Source organism: Trichomycterus rosablanca, chromosome 10, assembly GCF_030014385.1.
Source record: "Trichomycterus rosablanca isolate fTriRos1 chromosome 10, fTriRos1.hap1, whole genome shotgun sequence".
Classification (NCBI taxonomy): Eukaryota; Metazoa; Chordata; class Actinopteri; order Siluriformes; family Trichomycteridae; genus Trichomycterus; species Trichomycterus rosablanca.
The window spans coordinates 26,641,839-26,655,853 of NC_085997.1; the positions used below are offsets into that span (position 1 = coordinate 26,641,839).

Genomic DNA, 14,015 nt, shown 5'->3' on the forward strand with positions numbered 1-14,015 from the left:
ATGCATACTCCTGGGAAATGCAGTCTTCCACATCATTATAGCCGGCGGGTACCAGCGAGAGAGCGGTATCGTCAGGAACAGCAGGTAGTGTGACAGATCCATTTGTAGTCCTTCAGTAAATTCTTACTCACTCACTTTCTTAACCGCTTATCCAATTAGGGTCGCGGGGCACAGTAACACCCTGGACAGGGCGCCAGTCCATTGCAGGGCAGACACACATACACACACCCATTCACCTATAGGGAAAATTCAGTGTCTCCAGTTAACCTGACTGCATGTCTTTGGACTGTGGGAGAAAACCGGAGCTCCCGGAGGAAACCCACGCAGACACAGGAAGAACATGCAAACTCCGCACAGGATGGACCCGGACCGCCCCGTCTGGGGATCAAACCCAGGACCTTCTTGCTGTGAGGCGACAGTGCTACCCACTGAGTCACCGTGCCACCCCCCTTTAGTAAATTATTATTTATTATTTTTAAAGGTGCAACAAGGAACAAATGAATTAATACAAAAAAGAACCCCAAAAATGTATAGAGGGAATCACTTGGTACCTCCGTACCACTTTTGTGTAACATTGTGTAAAGTTTTGAGTCTTACATTGTCTGTGTCCTAACTTGATGTTTTGCCAGCATCAAATTTGGAATTAGCATATATGTTAGCATAAAGTCAATACATTTAATAAGGCAGAACATTAAATATCTCTTTGTCATGCTGTTTTCAATTAAATACCTGTAAAAACAGTTTATATATAACTTCTTTTTTGTTATTTGTTTTCTGTAGTTTGGTTTGCACATGCATTATATCAGGCAGTGTTAAAACTAGGTAGCAAAGAATCCACCAATTAATCCTTTAATCAATAATGGTAGTGGTAGCTTAGTGGTTAGGGTACTGAACTAGTGATCAAAAGGTTTCTGGCTCAGGCCCTACCAACACCAAGTTGCCACTGCTAGGCCACTGAGCAAGGCCTTCAATAACATACATTGTAAATACATTTTAACCATTGTAAATCAGTTAAATAACCCATTACCTACCATCAATGTCAATAAATTACCTAGTAGCATGCTGTTGACTTAAAATATAACAGCTGTTTTGTCATACTATGTATATGGGATTTGTTTATTAGAAAAAGATATAAAACTTGACCAAAGGTTCTACTGTGTCTGCATCAAGCAGGGTTAAAACCAGTTAATCATTGACCATTTTATTTATGGCACTACACTGATTCTTGAGACTTGAGTTTGAAAGCATTCTCTCTATGCAAGTTATAGATTAATAGTCACACCTTCTTTAATTTTCTTACACAAATAATTCAAGTAAAAATATTTTTAAATGTAAGAGCTCTGACTTTTCTATTTTGAATTACTTTGAAAGATTTAACACAACTGAAAAACAGCTCAAACATGTTCTACCATAATAGTGTTAACAATTCAATGTATTTTCATATTTAAAAATTTATTGTCTTAGTATTTATGATACGTAAAATAAATAATGTTTAGTGAGTGACAAATATCTTACTACAAAACTCAAAAGAAACACTTGTTTATTCTTTTTCAGATTCAGAATGTTCAGCAAGCGCAGCTCGAATACTAAAAGTATGTTTGCAAATGCCTCACAATTACATATTTCAATATTGGAAAAAAATTGGATAGATAGTTGTACATGACACCAGGGGCATAAGTGTTTACCCACTGCTGGTTTAAAAAACAACAATCTCCTTTTCCATTAAAGCTGGAACTGATTGCATAATGTTGCAACTAAGAATCTATGATTTATACATTTTATTGTAGAAACAAAAAAACAATAAACTAATTTTAAATTTGGGAGTGAAAATTTTATAGAATATTGCAGTTATACCATTTCAAAAATGGTGGGTTTAAAACCCATCTCAGATGGACCAAAAGACAATGTAAATCAGTGCTGTGGTCAGATGAGCCCATGTTTCAGCTTGTAGGAAAACCGACATCAAGTTTGAAACCTAGACGTATGTTAAGATTTTAGAGAGACACATGCTGCCGTCAAGACGTCTTTTTCCGTGACGCCCATGTGTATTTCAGCAAGAAAATGCCAGTCCACAGTCTGCATGTGCTACAACAATGTTGCTTCATAGACACAAAGTGACCAACCTGCCTGCAGTCCAGATGTCTTCTCTTTGTTGAAAAGACAGCGGCTTAAGTTAATGTCTGTTTCCCCACGTCATGATATTCAATGAAGCAGAACTGTTGAGCAGTTGAAGTCTTGTATCAAGCAAAAATGGGAACAAATTCCACTTGCAAATCTGCAAAATTTAGTTTTCATTGGTTCTCAACAATAAAACGTAATTAATAAGAATAGTGAAGTAACACAGTGATAAACACAGCTCTTTGCAAACTGTTTTTGAGTGGGTTACAGGCATTAAATTCTACATTGTCTAATTTTTACAATACTGTACAATCCAATTGGTCAATTATAGCATTGAAAATTATTTCTTTGTACATTTGCCAGGTAAATAAAGCTTCAAGAAAACTTAAAAATCACAGATTCTTATTTTAATGCTTTTTACAAAATGTCAATGCCAATTTTTCTGGAAATGTGGTTTGGATTTTATTGGTATTATATTAAAGTACTGTTTTATGTGTAATTTATAAAACACAACTGCACACATTATAGAATAGTCTGTGAGAATTATTAAGTAAAATACTGTGCAGTTATTAAATTAGGAATTCTTTGTGAAATAAACCTGAGGAAACATGACGAGTAGTAAGCAACATGTGTAGGGAATGCCAAATAGTGGGAAGGGAAATTCCCTAGCTTTAAGAAGATAGAGGATCCAACAGTATACCATGCATATTAAATGTTAAGTTTGTGAATACTAAGATTTGTGTTTTGGTGGAGCAGTGGTTTAATATGACAGTCTACCACTGTGGAGAGCTCAAGTGTTGTGAAGAGCCTCCAAATTCTTTTGTAGTGTTTTGGGTTTTTTTTTCAAACACTACAGATTGCAGATTCTTAAAATTATTCTTAATAAAAGCAATTAAAGAAAATTGTTTCTACTACTGTCTTTTATAACTTTGTAAACCTTTTACTGACTGCTGACTTCAGATTGACTTAAATGTACAGAGCTGCAGGATCATAGTCAGTTGTATAGCCACAATGTGCATCTGTAATAGAAGTAAACCAATTGATGTGACCAGTGAGTAAATTTGTACCTAATGGTAAATTTCATTAAATTGAAACTAAATTAAAAGATTAAAACCAAACTGGATTTTAAACTAAACTTAAAGCAAAAATGACCAAAACAAAAGAAATAATATAAAAATCTATAACAACACTGGTGTGATTATACAGTAGCTTTATCATATAATAAATTATCTATTTTTTCCACATCCAGCACCAGCAAACATGGAAGAACTGCACTCTGGCTACATGCTCAAGTCCCCTCCTCCATCTCTGGTTTTTCGAAACCTGGTATGGCTCAGAGAGATTTAAGCCCAAACATGAATAGACAATAATTTAAAACAGCTTTTTGGTGACAACTTCTCTGTTAAATACCTTGTTTTTGTTATGATTTATCATCCAGAAATCATGGAAGCGACGGTTCTTTGTGCTCACTAGGACCCCTGAAAACATTTATGAACTGAAATTCTACAGGGATGAAAATAGAGAAAAGCCTATAGGACAAATCAACATGTATCAGTAAGTAACCAATCACTGTTTATTTAACATAGTAAAGTGGCATGAATGGATGATGGGGTAAAAACTAATCCAACTAAGCTGATGTTGTCTTATTTCTGCATGAGCTTTACAGCATTTACATAAAGACATTTGTCAAATGCTTTTATCCGAAGTAACTTACAATTGAGAATAAAGTATTTGCTTAAGGGCCTAAACGTATCAGCATTTCAAAAACAGTCTAGTATCTAAAGCACAAAGCCAGCACTGCCCAATTGTTTTGTAAAACAAGCCAGGATTTAATTCTATTTTTGCGATTTTTTTTCTTGCTGTCTTTGTTTCTCTCTCTCTTTACTTTTCTTTTTTTCCAATAAATAAAATGTAGGAATTAAAATATACATAAAATGTAATAATAAAAATTATTATTATTTTCATAATTTGTATTTATTTATTTATTTTATTCATTTTATTTTCATCAACCACTCTCAGGTCAGGGTTGTGGTGAGTAAGGTTCCACTGGTAATCATTGGACGCAAGTCAGTAATACCCTTGACAGGGTGCCAATCCATCAATGGCTTCAGGCATAACACCCACTCCTGCCTCCCGCCCCCATTCTCACTCAGACATAGCCAATCAAGTCTGTGCCAATAGAACTGTTAAGATTCAAACCCAGATCTAAGTAGTTGTCAGCTAGAATAGTACACAGTTGCACCACCCAAGAGATGGATGATATTATCCTTATTAATATTAATTATTATTACATTAATAAGAACAATTAGGCGCCCAGGTGGCGCAGCGGGATATTCCCTTTGCACACCAGCACCGAGTTTCTTAACTCCTCAGTTTGAAACTCTGTGTTGCCACCAGACGGCTGGGCGCCATCTAGCAGGCATAATTGGCAGTGCCTGCAGCAGATACTAATTGGCCACTGTATCTGCAGGGTGGGGGCCGGACTATGTGTGGGTGGGTGGGTGGGTGGGTGGGTCTTCATACGCTGTGTGAGGACCCTCATTGGCGGAAGAGACGGCAACGTGCTCTCCTTGGATGCAATCTGGTATCTCTCAGCAGCGGAAGACAAAACATTTAGTGTGCTAAATCAAGAGGAAAATGGGGTGAAAATGCATTAAAACAAAAAAGAGGAACAATTTAACTGCTGACCTATGCATGACCAGCTATGCATCTGGTCAGTACGTTATTGATAAATAACATAATTAAATGAGCATTTATTATGAACCTCTGATCAAAGCTACACTGTTAGAGAACATTAATGGAAATATATATCTTAGTTTTTCTGTAATGGTATCTGATCTTTTGTGTGTATATTGTTTTATTGTAGGATCTCACAGCTTTTCCTGCAGCCAGACTCACACAATGTTTGGCCCTGGATCCAAAGGAACTTTAAGTGCGCTGCCTCCTGTGTTCTGTTCATGAAAGTACGTGGAAGAGAATATTTCCTCATTGGAGAAAGCAGGTTAGTCTGATTAATGGGAACTGAGCCAAAGATAAGATTACTTTAGCTGTCAGTTCTGTGGGCATTTGGAATTCTGAAAATGTAAACCGTTTTAAAGAATGGTTGTTATGTGGATCTGTTAGTTGAGTTCTTTAGATATTTAACCTATTGTTTTAATTCTGTAGAGACTGTTCAGGACTGTTTATTTGAAAACACTTTAACTTTGATGAATGATTCTGTCTTTACAGTGATGAGATGGATTGCTGGTTCGATACACTGTTTGCTGCTGTAAACACGTGCCAAAAAATGTCCCACACTGAGGTACATTTAGTTTACACATCAAAATATCAAGAGATACATACAATTACAATACATTTAGCATTTTAACATTTACTACTTTTGCAGGAAGACAGATGTAGATCAATATCAGAGCCTTTAAGGCTAGTCCATGATCATCCTGATTTTGCTGAATACAATTACCAAGTGAGTCAACTCAGCAGAAGTCATTGATGCCTGCCTGCTTGTTGTTACTGCCTTTTCTGATGGACATTTTGCTTTTATAGGAAGAAGCTGCTCAGAAACCATTACCTGTTTTTGAAAGACACTCTGCCCCAGGCAGCAATTTGTATGATTATCCAAGGAAGTACAGTTTGGCAGTAACACAAGTAGGTTTTGTTTCATCTAAACACACATGCGCACAACCAGATATTTGTATAACATTTATATTTTATATTTGTAATTAAATTGCTAAATCACTAAAAAATTCCTTCCCCAACATAGGATGTTGACGGTGAGGAGGACGAGGATGAAGAAATAAACTCAGATGAAGAAGATGAAATGGAGAGTGATAAGAGCTGCTACATGGACATGAGAAGAGTGTAAGTTCCCCTAGTACCTTAATAATGAAACAATACAACAAATAATATCCAATTATTGTCTCCACTGAAAAGGCTGTAACAAAAAGTAAGAAAAATGCCCTTTGGGGTTAGGTATCTCATTTTCACACTACACATACACTGATCGGCCATAACATTAAAACCACCTCCTTGTTTCTACACTCACTGTCCATTTTACCAGCTCCACTTACCATATAGAAGCACTTTGTAGTTCTACAATCTGTTGACTGTCTAACTGAGGTCACCAATAAAGTAAAAAAACTAGAAGGGTTATTATGGATTCTTGATTCTTTGATCAAACTATTTTTGCATCGATTTGGATGTATGTTTTGTCTTTTTCCCAGTTTTTCTCAGCTTCTTGGCAGAGACAACTAGATTTCCTTTAAAATCTTCTGATACTTCATAGAGTTCATGGTGTTACGTACAAACCTCATTTCTAAAAAAAAGTTGGGACATTTTGAAAAAAGGTAATAAAAACTGAAATATGCTGTCTGTAAAGTGTTCCAAACCTTCATTTAACTGACACATTTAAAATAAATGATTTTTTTATGGTTTTGGCTGACAAACTTGATTGTGGCGGCCGGTAACTAAGTGGGTAGCACTGTTGCCTCACAGCAAGAAGGTCCTGGGTTCGATCCCCAGGTGGGGCGGTCCTGGTCCTTTCTGTGAGGAGTTTGCATGTTTACCCCGTGTCCCCGTGGGTTTACTTCGGGAGCTCTGGTTTCTTCCCACAGTCCAAAAACATGCAAGTGAGGTGAATTGGAGATACAAAATTGTCCATGATAAAACTTGTGAATTGATGAATCTGGTCTAACGAGTAAATGAATGTAACCAAAAAGTGTAAAACATGACTTTAAAAATCCAAATAAACAAACAAACAAACTTGATTGTAATCTGTGAATATAAACTGGTAATATGAGTAGCTGAAGTCTTGCATCAAGCAAGAAATTCAAAGACCTCCAAGAACGGGCAAAAATGTTACTAGTAAAACTGCAACTGCATCAGTATCCTCAGTTTCAAAACAATTAAAAAGTGTAATAAATAGGAAGGTGATGTAACACAGTGGTAAACATGCCTCTGTCCCAACTGGTTGTAAGTGTTCCAGGCTTCATATTTGGAATGTTTGTTTTTATAAAACCATTCTTTTACCACCTTGAGTCAACATGCTTTATTTTAAAATGTCTTTTTTTCTTGTAAAAGTTTATAGAACTTTGTCATTTTAGTAAGATAGTTAACATCAGTATTTTTATTACTTTGCTGACTTTGAATAGTTTCTATTTACAAAATACAGTAAAGTTGAGCAGTGAAAGCTTTTTGAATTACTGGACTCAAGTCAGGAATACCTTTGACAAGGCACCAATCCATCAAGGACTTTGGGCATAACACCCACACCTGCCCCCCCTCCTCACTCAGACATAGCCAATTATGTCTGTGCCAATAGAACTGTTGAGATTCAAACACAGATATTAGTAGTTGTCAGCTAGCATAGTACACAGCTGCACCACCCAAGCGATGATATTATTCATATTATTATTACAATAATAAATACAATTAAACTGTTGACCTATGCATGGCCAGCTATGCATCTGGTAGTCATGTTATTTAACATGTTCAACGTTTGTTAGATATAGCAATTCAAGAGAATTAACAAATCACAGATTCTTCTTTTTATTGCATTTTACAAAATGTCCCACATTTTTTGGAAATTTGGTTTGTATAATAATTATGGAACTGTAATTTCTGATATATTTAAAACTAGTTGAACTGAGCATATGCAAATATAATTTGTTGTACATTTGCAGGACCGATTTGGTAAAAGAATTTGAGGATAAAGTCGTCAGGAGCCATCAAACAAAGTAAGTTTATTTTGCTCTACAGTTAGGCATGTATGTGATAAGTATATTGATGTACTTTTACAGGTAAAATTATAACTTTTATTATAATTTCACCCTCATTTTCTTTTATTACAAAAAAAATGTATATAATATTTCTTTGAACGGTTGAAATCATAAAATATATTGCTAGCTTTTTAAATGGTATTTTTCCCTTTTAAACCAGATAATCACCTAGTAAATACCAGGTGACACAACTACACAAGTGTGTGTCAGTAAAAGAGATCAAAACTTACAGACAAAAAGTGGAAAAGCAGAGGTAGAAAGCTGGACCTATTTCACGTGTCATGATTGTAATGGTTTCAGACATAAAATATGCCAATCATTTAATGGGTACAGAGGTACCTTGTAACTCAACGTCCCCTTAACTCAAAATCTTTGAAACTCAACGCCCTTCAACGAGAAATTTGTACCCTTAAACTCAACGTTTTCCTTAACCTCAACGTGTTTAGTTTGTTTTTTAAAAATGTATTTATTTAATTTCAAATTAACAATGAACAGTCGATTTGTTCAGCGCTCGGCTTGAGCGGTGCGGCAAAACATCATCAAAGTTTTTACACTTGTGTTACAGCTCCGGGTTCTAAACATTGTAAGAATCAGCTTTTTATTCCAGTGTTTTTATGTTATATTTGTGTTATTTTCAGTGTATAAGTGTCAAAAATAACCCCATTATTTTACATAAGCCCAATATATTAGATGGAACACATTAACACATACAGGGGTTGGACAAAATAACTGAAACACCTGTCATTTTAGTGTGGGAGGTTTCATGGCTAAATTGGACCAGTCTGGTGGCCAATCTTCATTAATTGCACATTGCACCAGTAAGAGCAGAGTGTGAAGGTTCAATTAGCAGGGTCAGAGCACAGTTTTGCTCAAAATATTGCAATGCACACAACATTATGGGTGACATACCAGAGTTCAAAAGAGGACAAATTGTTGGTGCACGTCTTGCTGGCGCATCTGTGACCAAGACAGCAAGTCTTTGTGATGTATCAAGAGCCACGGTATCCAGGGTAATGTCAGCATACCACCAAGAAGGACAAACCACATCCAACAGGATTAACTGTGGACGCAAGAGGAAGCTGTCTGAAAGGGATGTTCGGGTGCTAACCCGGATTGTATCCAAAAAACATAAAACCACGGCTGCCCAAATCACGGCAGAATTAAATGTGCACCTCAACTCTCCTGTTTCCACCAGAACTGTCCGTCGGGAGCTCCACAGGGTCAATATACACGGCCGGGCTGCTATAGCCAAACCTTTGGTCACTCGTGCCAATGCCAAACGTCGGTTTCAATGGTGCAAGGAGCGCAAATCTTGGGCTGTGGACAATGTGAAACATGTATTGTTCTCTGATGAGTCCACCTTTACTGTTTTCCCCACATCCGGGAGAGTTACGGTGTGGAGAAGCCCCAAAGAAGCGTACCACCCAGACTGTTGCATGCCCAGAGTGAAGCATGGGGGTGGATCAGTGATGGTTTGGGCTGCCATATCATGGCATTCCCTTGGCCCAATACTTGTGCTAGATGGGCGCGTCACTGCCAAGGACTACCGAACCATTCTGGAGGACCATGTGCATCCAATGGCGGTGCCGTGTATCAGGATGACAATGCACCAATACACACAGCAAGACTGGTGAAAGATTGGTTTGATGAACATGAAAGTGAAGTTGAACATCTCCCATGGCCGGCACAGTCACCAGATCTAAATATTATTGAGCTACTTTGGGGTGTTTTGGAGAAGCGAGTCAGGAAACGTTTTCCTCCACCAGCATCACGTAGTGACCTGGCCACTATCCTGCAAGAAGAATGGCTTAAAATCCCTCTGACCACTATGCAGGACTTGTATATGTCATTTCCAAGACGAATTGACGCTGTATTGGCCGCAAAAGGAGGACCTACACCATACTAATAAATTATTGTGGTCTAAAACCAGGTGTTTCAGTTATTTTGTCCAACCCCTGTACATCCTTATGGGAAAAAATGCCTTGAAATGTAATGCCTTTTAAACTCAACACCAGTCCCAGAACCAAATAACGTTGAGTTTCAAGATACCACTGTATAAGAAATGTTTCATTACTTTATTGCTTTTCATTACTTTTATATATAGTCAGCTACTTGCACCACCTGTTATTTCACAATGTAATTCTTATGGATTAAGAATGCATTTGCATTAAGAAAGTGATGTCACAAAATTATTGACACAAACAATGAAGAGAATATTTTTGAGAATACATAATGCACTAGTTTGTTCTGGAATCTGGTTGTGTGACAATGCTGCTTGCAGTAAGTCAGCAGTGTGAGTAGGTTTACACAGATTGACATTCACTTAGCTTGCTTAACTCGTCTTACAAGTATAAACAAAAGAAACGTTGCACTGAGGCGTCACTCTCAAACCTCTCAAAAGATCAAAAGATCTTCAGACTAGATAACTAGCATACCTTATTGTCTGATGTTTACTCATAAAGATTGAAAATATGAAAATATTTTTAAAATGTGCGAGGCAACATTTTTGCGTAATGTTTAAATTACGTAAACAGCATGGAATTTTTATGAGAATTCTATTAAGCAAATAAAACACACAGCCCACACCTCACAAAGGTACAAATACCAGCCTAGGTTGAAATGACAAAAACATATACAGCAATCAACCATAACATTAAAACCACCTCCATGTTTCTACACTCACTGTCTATTTTATCAGCTCCACTTACCTTACGAACTAGGTAGGAGTGTCTAATAGAGTGGACAGTGAGTGGACATGGTATTTAAAAACTCCAGCAGCGCTGCTGTGTCTGATCCACTCATACCAGCACAACACACACTAACACACCCCCACCATGTCAGTGTCACTGCAGTGCTGAGAATGATCCACCACCCAAATAATACCTGCTCTGTGATGGTCCTGTGGGGGTCCTGACCACTGAAGAACAGGGTGAAAGCAGGCTAAAAAAGTATGTAGAGAAACAGATGGGTTACAGTCAGTAATTGTAGAACTACAAAGTGCTTCTATATGGTAAGTGGAGCTGATAAAATGGACAGTGAGGTGGTTTTAATGTTATGGCTTATCAGTGTATTTTTGCTTGCAGATTGGAGAAAGATAAAGATATTGATGACTCATTGCTAAACTGTAAAGACAATAGTGGTTCTACTGATCGGCCACAGCAAGTTCCCCTGAAAACGTGAGTTGAGAACTTTATTTTAGGGCTAAAGGACTTGTACAAGGCAATGTATACAAATTTAGAACCAAGTTTTAAAATGACCATACACCCACATTTTAATAAAATTATGTTTTTCACAGTGAAACAATCCCAGAGCAGAAGGAGATCTGTATGACTCGACAGGACCTGAAACACAATGTGATCTTCTCAGAGAAAGTGGGAAGACCATGGTACATACAGTTTGCTGTTAACTTTATAATTTTATACTAATGACTCACATGTGCAGTCTAACATGTTAAGTACAGCGGGTGTGTGGTTGTTATACTGTAAATACCTTTCATAATACCTTGCATACCTTGCCAACACTGCATAAAGGTCTAGTATGCGCTAATGGTTGAATTGTTGTATGTGCTAAATGTTGAATCCCAGCATGTTTTGGTGCACAACAACATCTAACAACAATCGAGTAGTATTTTAAAAAAGTTTTCTATTGGTTGATTGTTTATACAATTGGTTTTACAGTACTGTGAAAAAGTATTTGCCTCTCACCCAATGTCTTCTATTTTTGCTCATTTTAATGTTACAACACAAGTAAACACAAAATACAGCTTAAATGTTCATTTCATTTATTGAAGATAAATATTTATTCAAAACCTATAATGGATAAATTAATCGCCCACCTAAATTGAATTACTGGTGGTACAGTAACAACTGTAATCAAATGTTAGTGATAACTTGAACTGTTGTCTATTTGAACTAGAGTAAGGTAATGTTTACTATGGAAGCACGTCTGTAAGTCGCTCTGGATAAGAGCGTCTGCTAAATGCCGAAAATGTAAATGTAACTTGCGATTAGTCTTTTAAAACACTGTGGAAAGATTCTGACCCGTTCCTCTTAGCAGAATTCAGCTTCTAATTTGGCGACATTGAAGGTTTTTAGGCATGAACTGTCCATTTATGGTCTTGTCACAGCATTTCAATTGGATTCAAGTCACTAAGATTGATTCAGCCACTCCAAAACCGTGATTTTTTTCCAGGTCCCGCAAATGCAAAGCAGCTCCGGAGCATCACACTACCACCACCAAGTTTGACTATTTGTGTGATGTTCTTATGGTAGGATGTGGTGTTAGCTTTACACCAGATGTAACTGGACCTATATTTTCAAAAAGGTTTCACCTTTGACCCAAAAGTTTTGGGAGTCATCTAGATGTTTTATGGCAAAAGTTAGATGATGAGCATTTGTGTTCTTTCTAGTCAGCAGTGATTTGTGCTTTGCAACATTACCATGGATGTCATTTTTATAGGGTGTCTTTCTTACTGTGGAATCATGTATAAGGACCTTAACTGAGACAAGTGAGGCCTGCAGTTCTTTAGATGTTTGTCTGGGTTCTTTTGTGACCTCCTGTGGCCACTCTTGGGAAGGTTCACCACTGTTTCAAGTTTTCCTAATTTGCGATTAATAGCCAGTACTGTGGTTTGCTGGAGTCCAAGAGCCATAGCAATGGTTTTATAACCTTTTCTGACTAGTAGATTTCAATGTCTTTGCTGTGTGTGTGTATTTAAATCTTTTTAGAATGCGCCATGCTTTTTTTTTTTTTTTTTGAGAACTAGCCTGATTTACATTGCCAGACAGGTTCTAATTAAGTGATGTTTAGATTTAACAGGTCTGGCAGTAATCCTGCCTGGGTGTGGCTAGTAAAATTGAACCCAACTGTCAATTAAATTTGGTTAACTGATTGACGTAGTGAGAGCAAGGGTGAGGAAAGGGTGCCGTCAAGGGTGTGTCTCGTGTCTCTCCGTACACACAGTGCTGATCTGCATTGTACTCGTCAAAGTGTAGGTGACAAAATGCATACGGGTGCTGCCCACATGTCGGAGGGGGCGTGGTTTAGCTTAATTTTCCTCAATCAGAGCGGGGATCGGCATTGGTGTAGAGGAAGCATGACGCAATCGGGCAGTTGGGCTTGCTTAAAGAGAGAAAAAAAGGAGAAAATGCATTTTGTGTTTAATTAGGTTATTTTTGACTAATATTAAAAGCCAATTAAAAATGGGATGATCTGAAACATTTAAGTGCGCCACCTGAGCTGTTTAAATGCATTTTTCAATGTATTTTTTTATTTAGTCTCCTTCCACACAAAACAACATTGTGCAAAAGATATAGTAGCTTATTACCTGCGCTTTTCCCATTAGCAAAGTCATAAAATCTTTTTTTGTTACAAATCACATTGCTGGTGCTAAATGTATCTATTTGAACAAACATCAGCCTGTATTTCTCAAACTTAGCTAAAACTCAAAACACTCTATAATGTAAGGCAAACCCACAAAAAAATGAAGCTAAAGCCCCTTTATAGTCCTCATCTCAATCAGCCTGCACTTTGTGGGTGTTTTAAGTTTGCACAATGTATAAAAAAAAACCCTGTTAAATCATGACTGTGGTGTAGAATTAGTTACAAACTCTTAATGCTAATAAATCTTTTCCCTGCTCTTCAGTATATCTGACTTGAGAAATATCCTGCCGTCTGGTGTGTTCCATGAGGGTGACCAAATCATGGCCATTAATGACCTGTACACAGACAGTCTTGGTGAGCTGCAGGCATATCTAAAAAGGCTCAGTAAAGACCAGGTAAAAACATCAGCCACTCTGAAGTGATTTTGTACTTTTCGAATCAGACGTGCACTGATCTTTTTCTTCTTCTTGCAGGTAAAAGTGACGATTTTGAGACAGCCGGGGTCCAGACCATTAAACACTTGCCCAGAATTACCTCATCCTGACTGATCATGAAGTACCTCACTGTCCTTTAGTATGCACTATCTAAAAAATATAGAGCATATATTGTTTGGAGAATATTAGGCATTCCAAATCTAAAGTAAAGGGAAACATGGTGTGATTTAGCGAAATTTTAATGGTGCTACTTAGGACAACATATTTAATACGTTATAGGTAATTTCCCTGCTCCAACAATTTCATT

The 14,015-nt window shown here is 37.2% G+C and overlaps 1 protein-coding gene across 1 annotated transcript; it reads left to right on the top strand.

The window, feature by feature from the left end:
• On the top strand, positions 1 to 13,822 carry LOC134322082 (pleckstrin homology domain-containing family S member 1-like). Its single transcript, XM_063003951.1, has 11 exons — positions 1 to 84; positions 3,328 to 3,444; positions 3,557 to 3,672; positions 4,985 to 5,119; positions 5,347 to 5,419; positions 5,662 to 5,763; positions 5,879 to 5,976; positions 10,976 to 11,068; positions 11,188 to 11,277; positions 13,537 to 13,669; positions 13,748 to 13,822. The coding sequence occupies exons 1-11, from the start codon at positions 1 to 3 to the stop codon at positions 13,820 to 13,822; spliced, it is 1,116 nt and encodes a 371-aa protein (XP_062860021.1).
• The last annotated feature ends 193 nt before the right edge of the window (positions 13,823 to 14,015 follow it).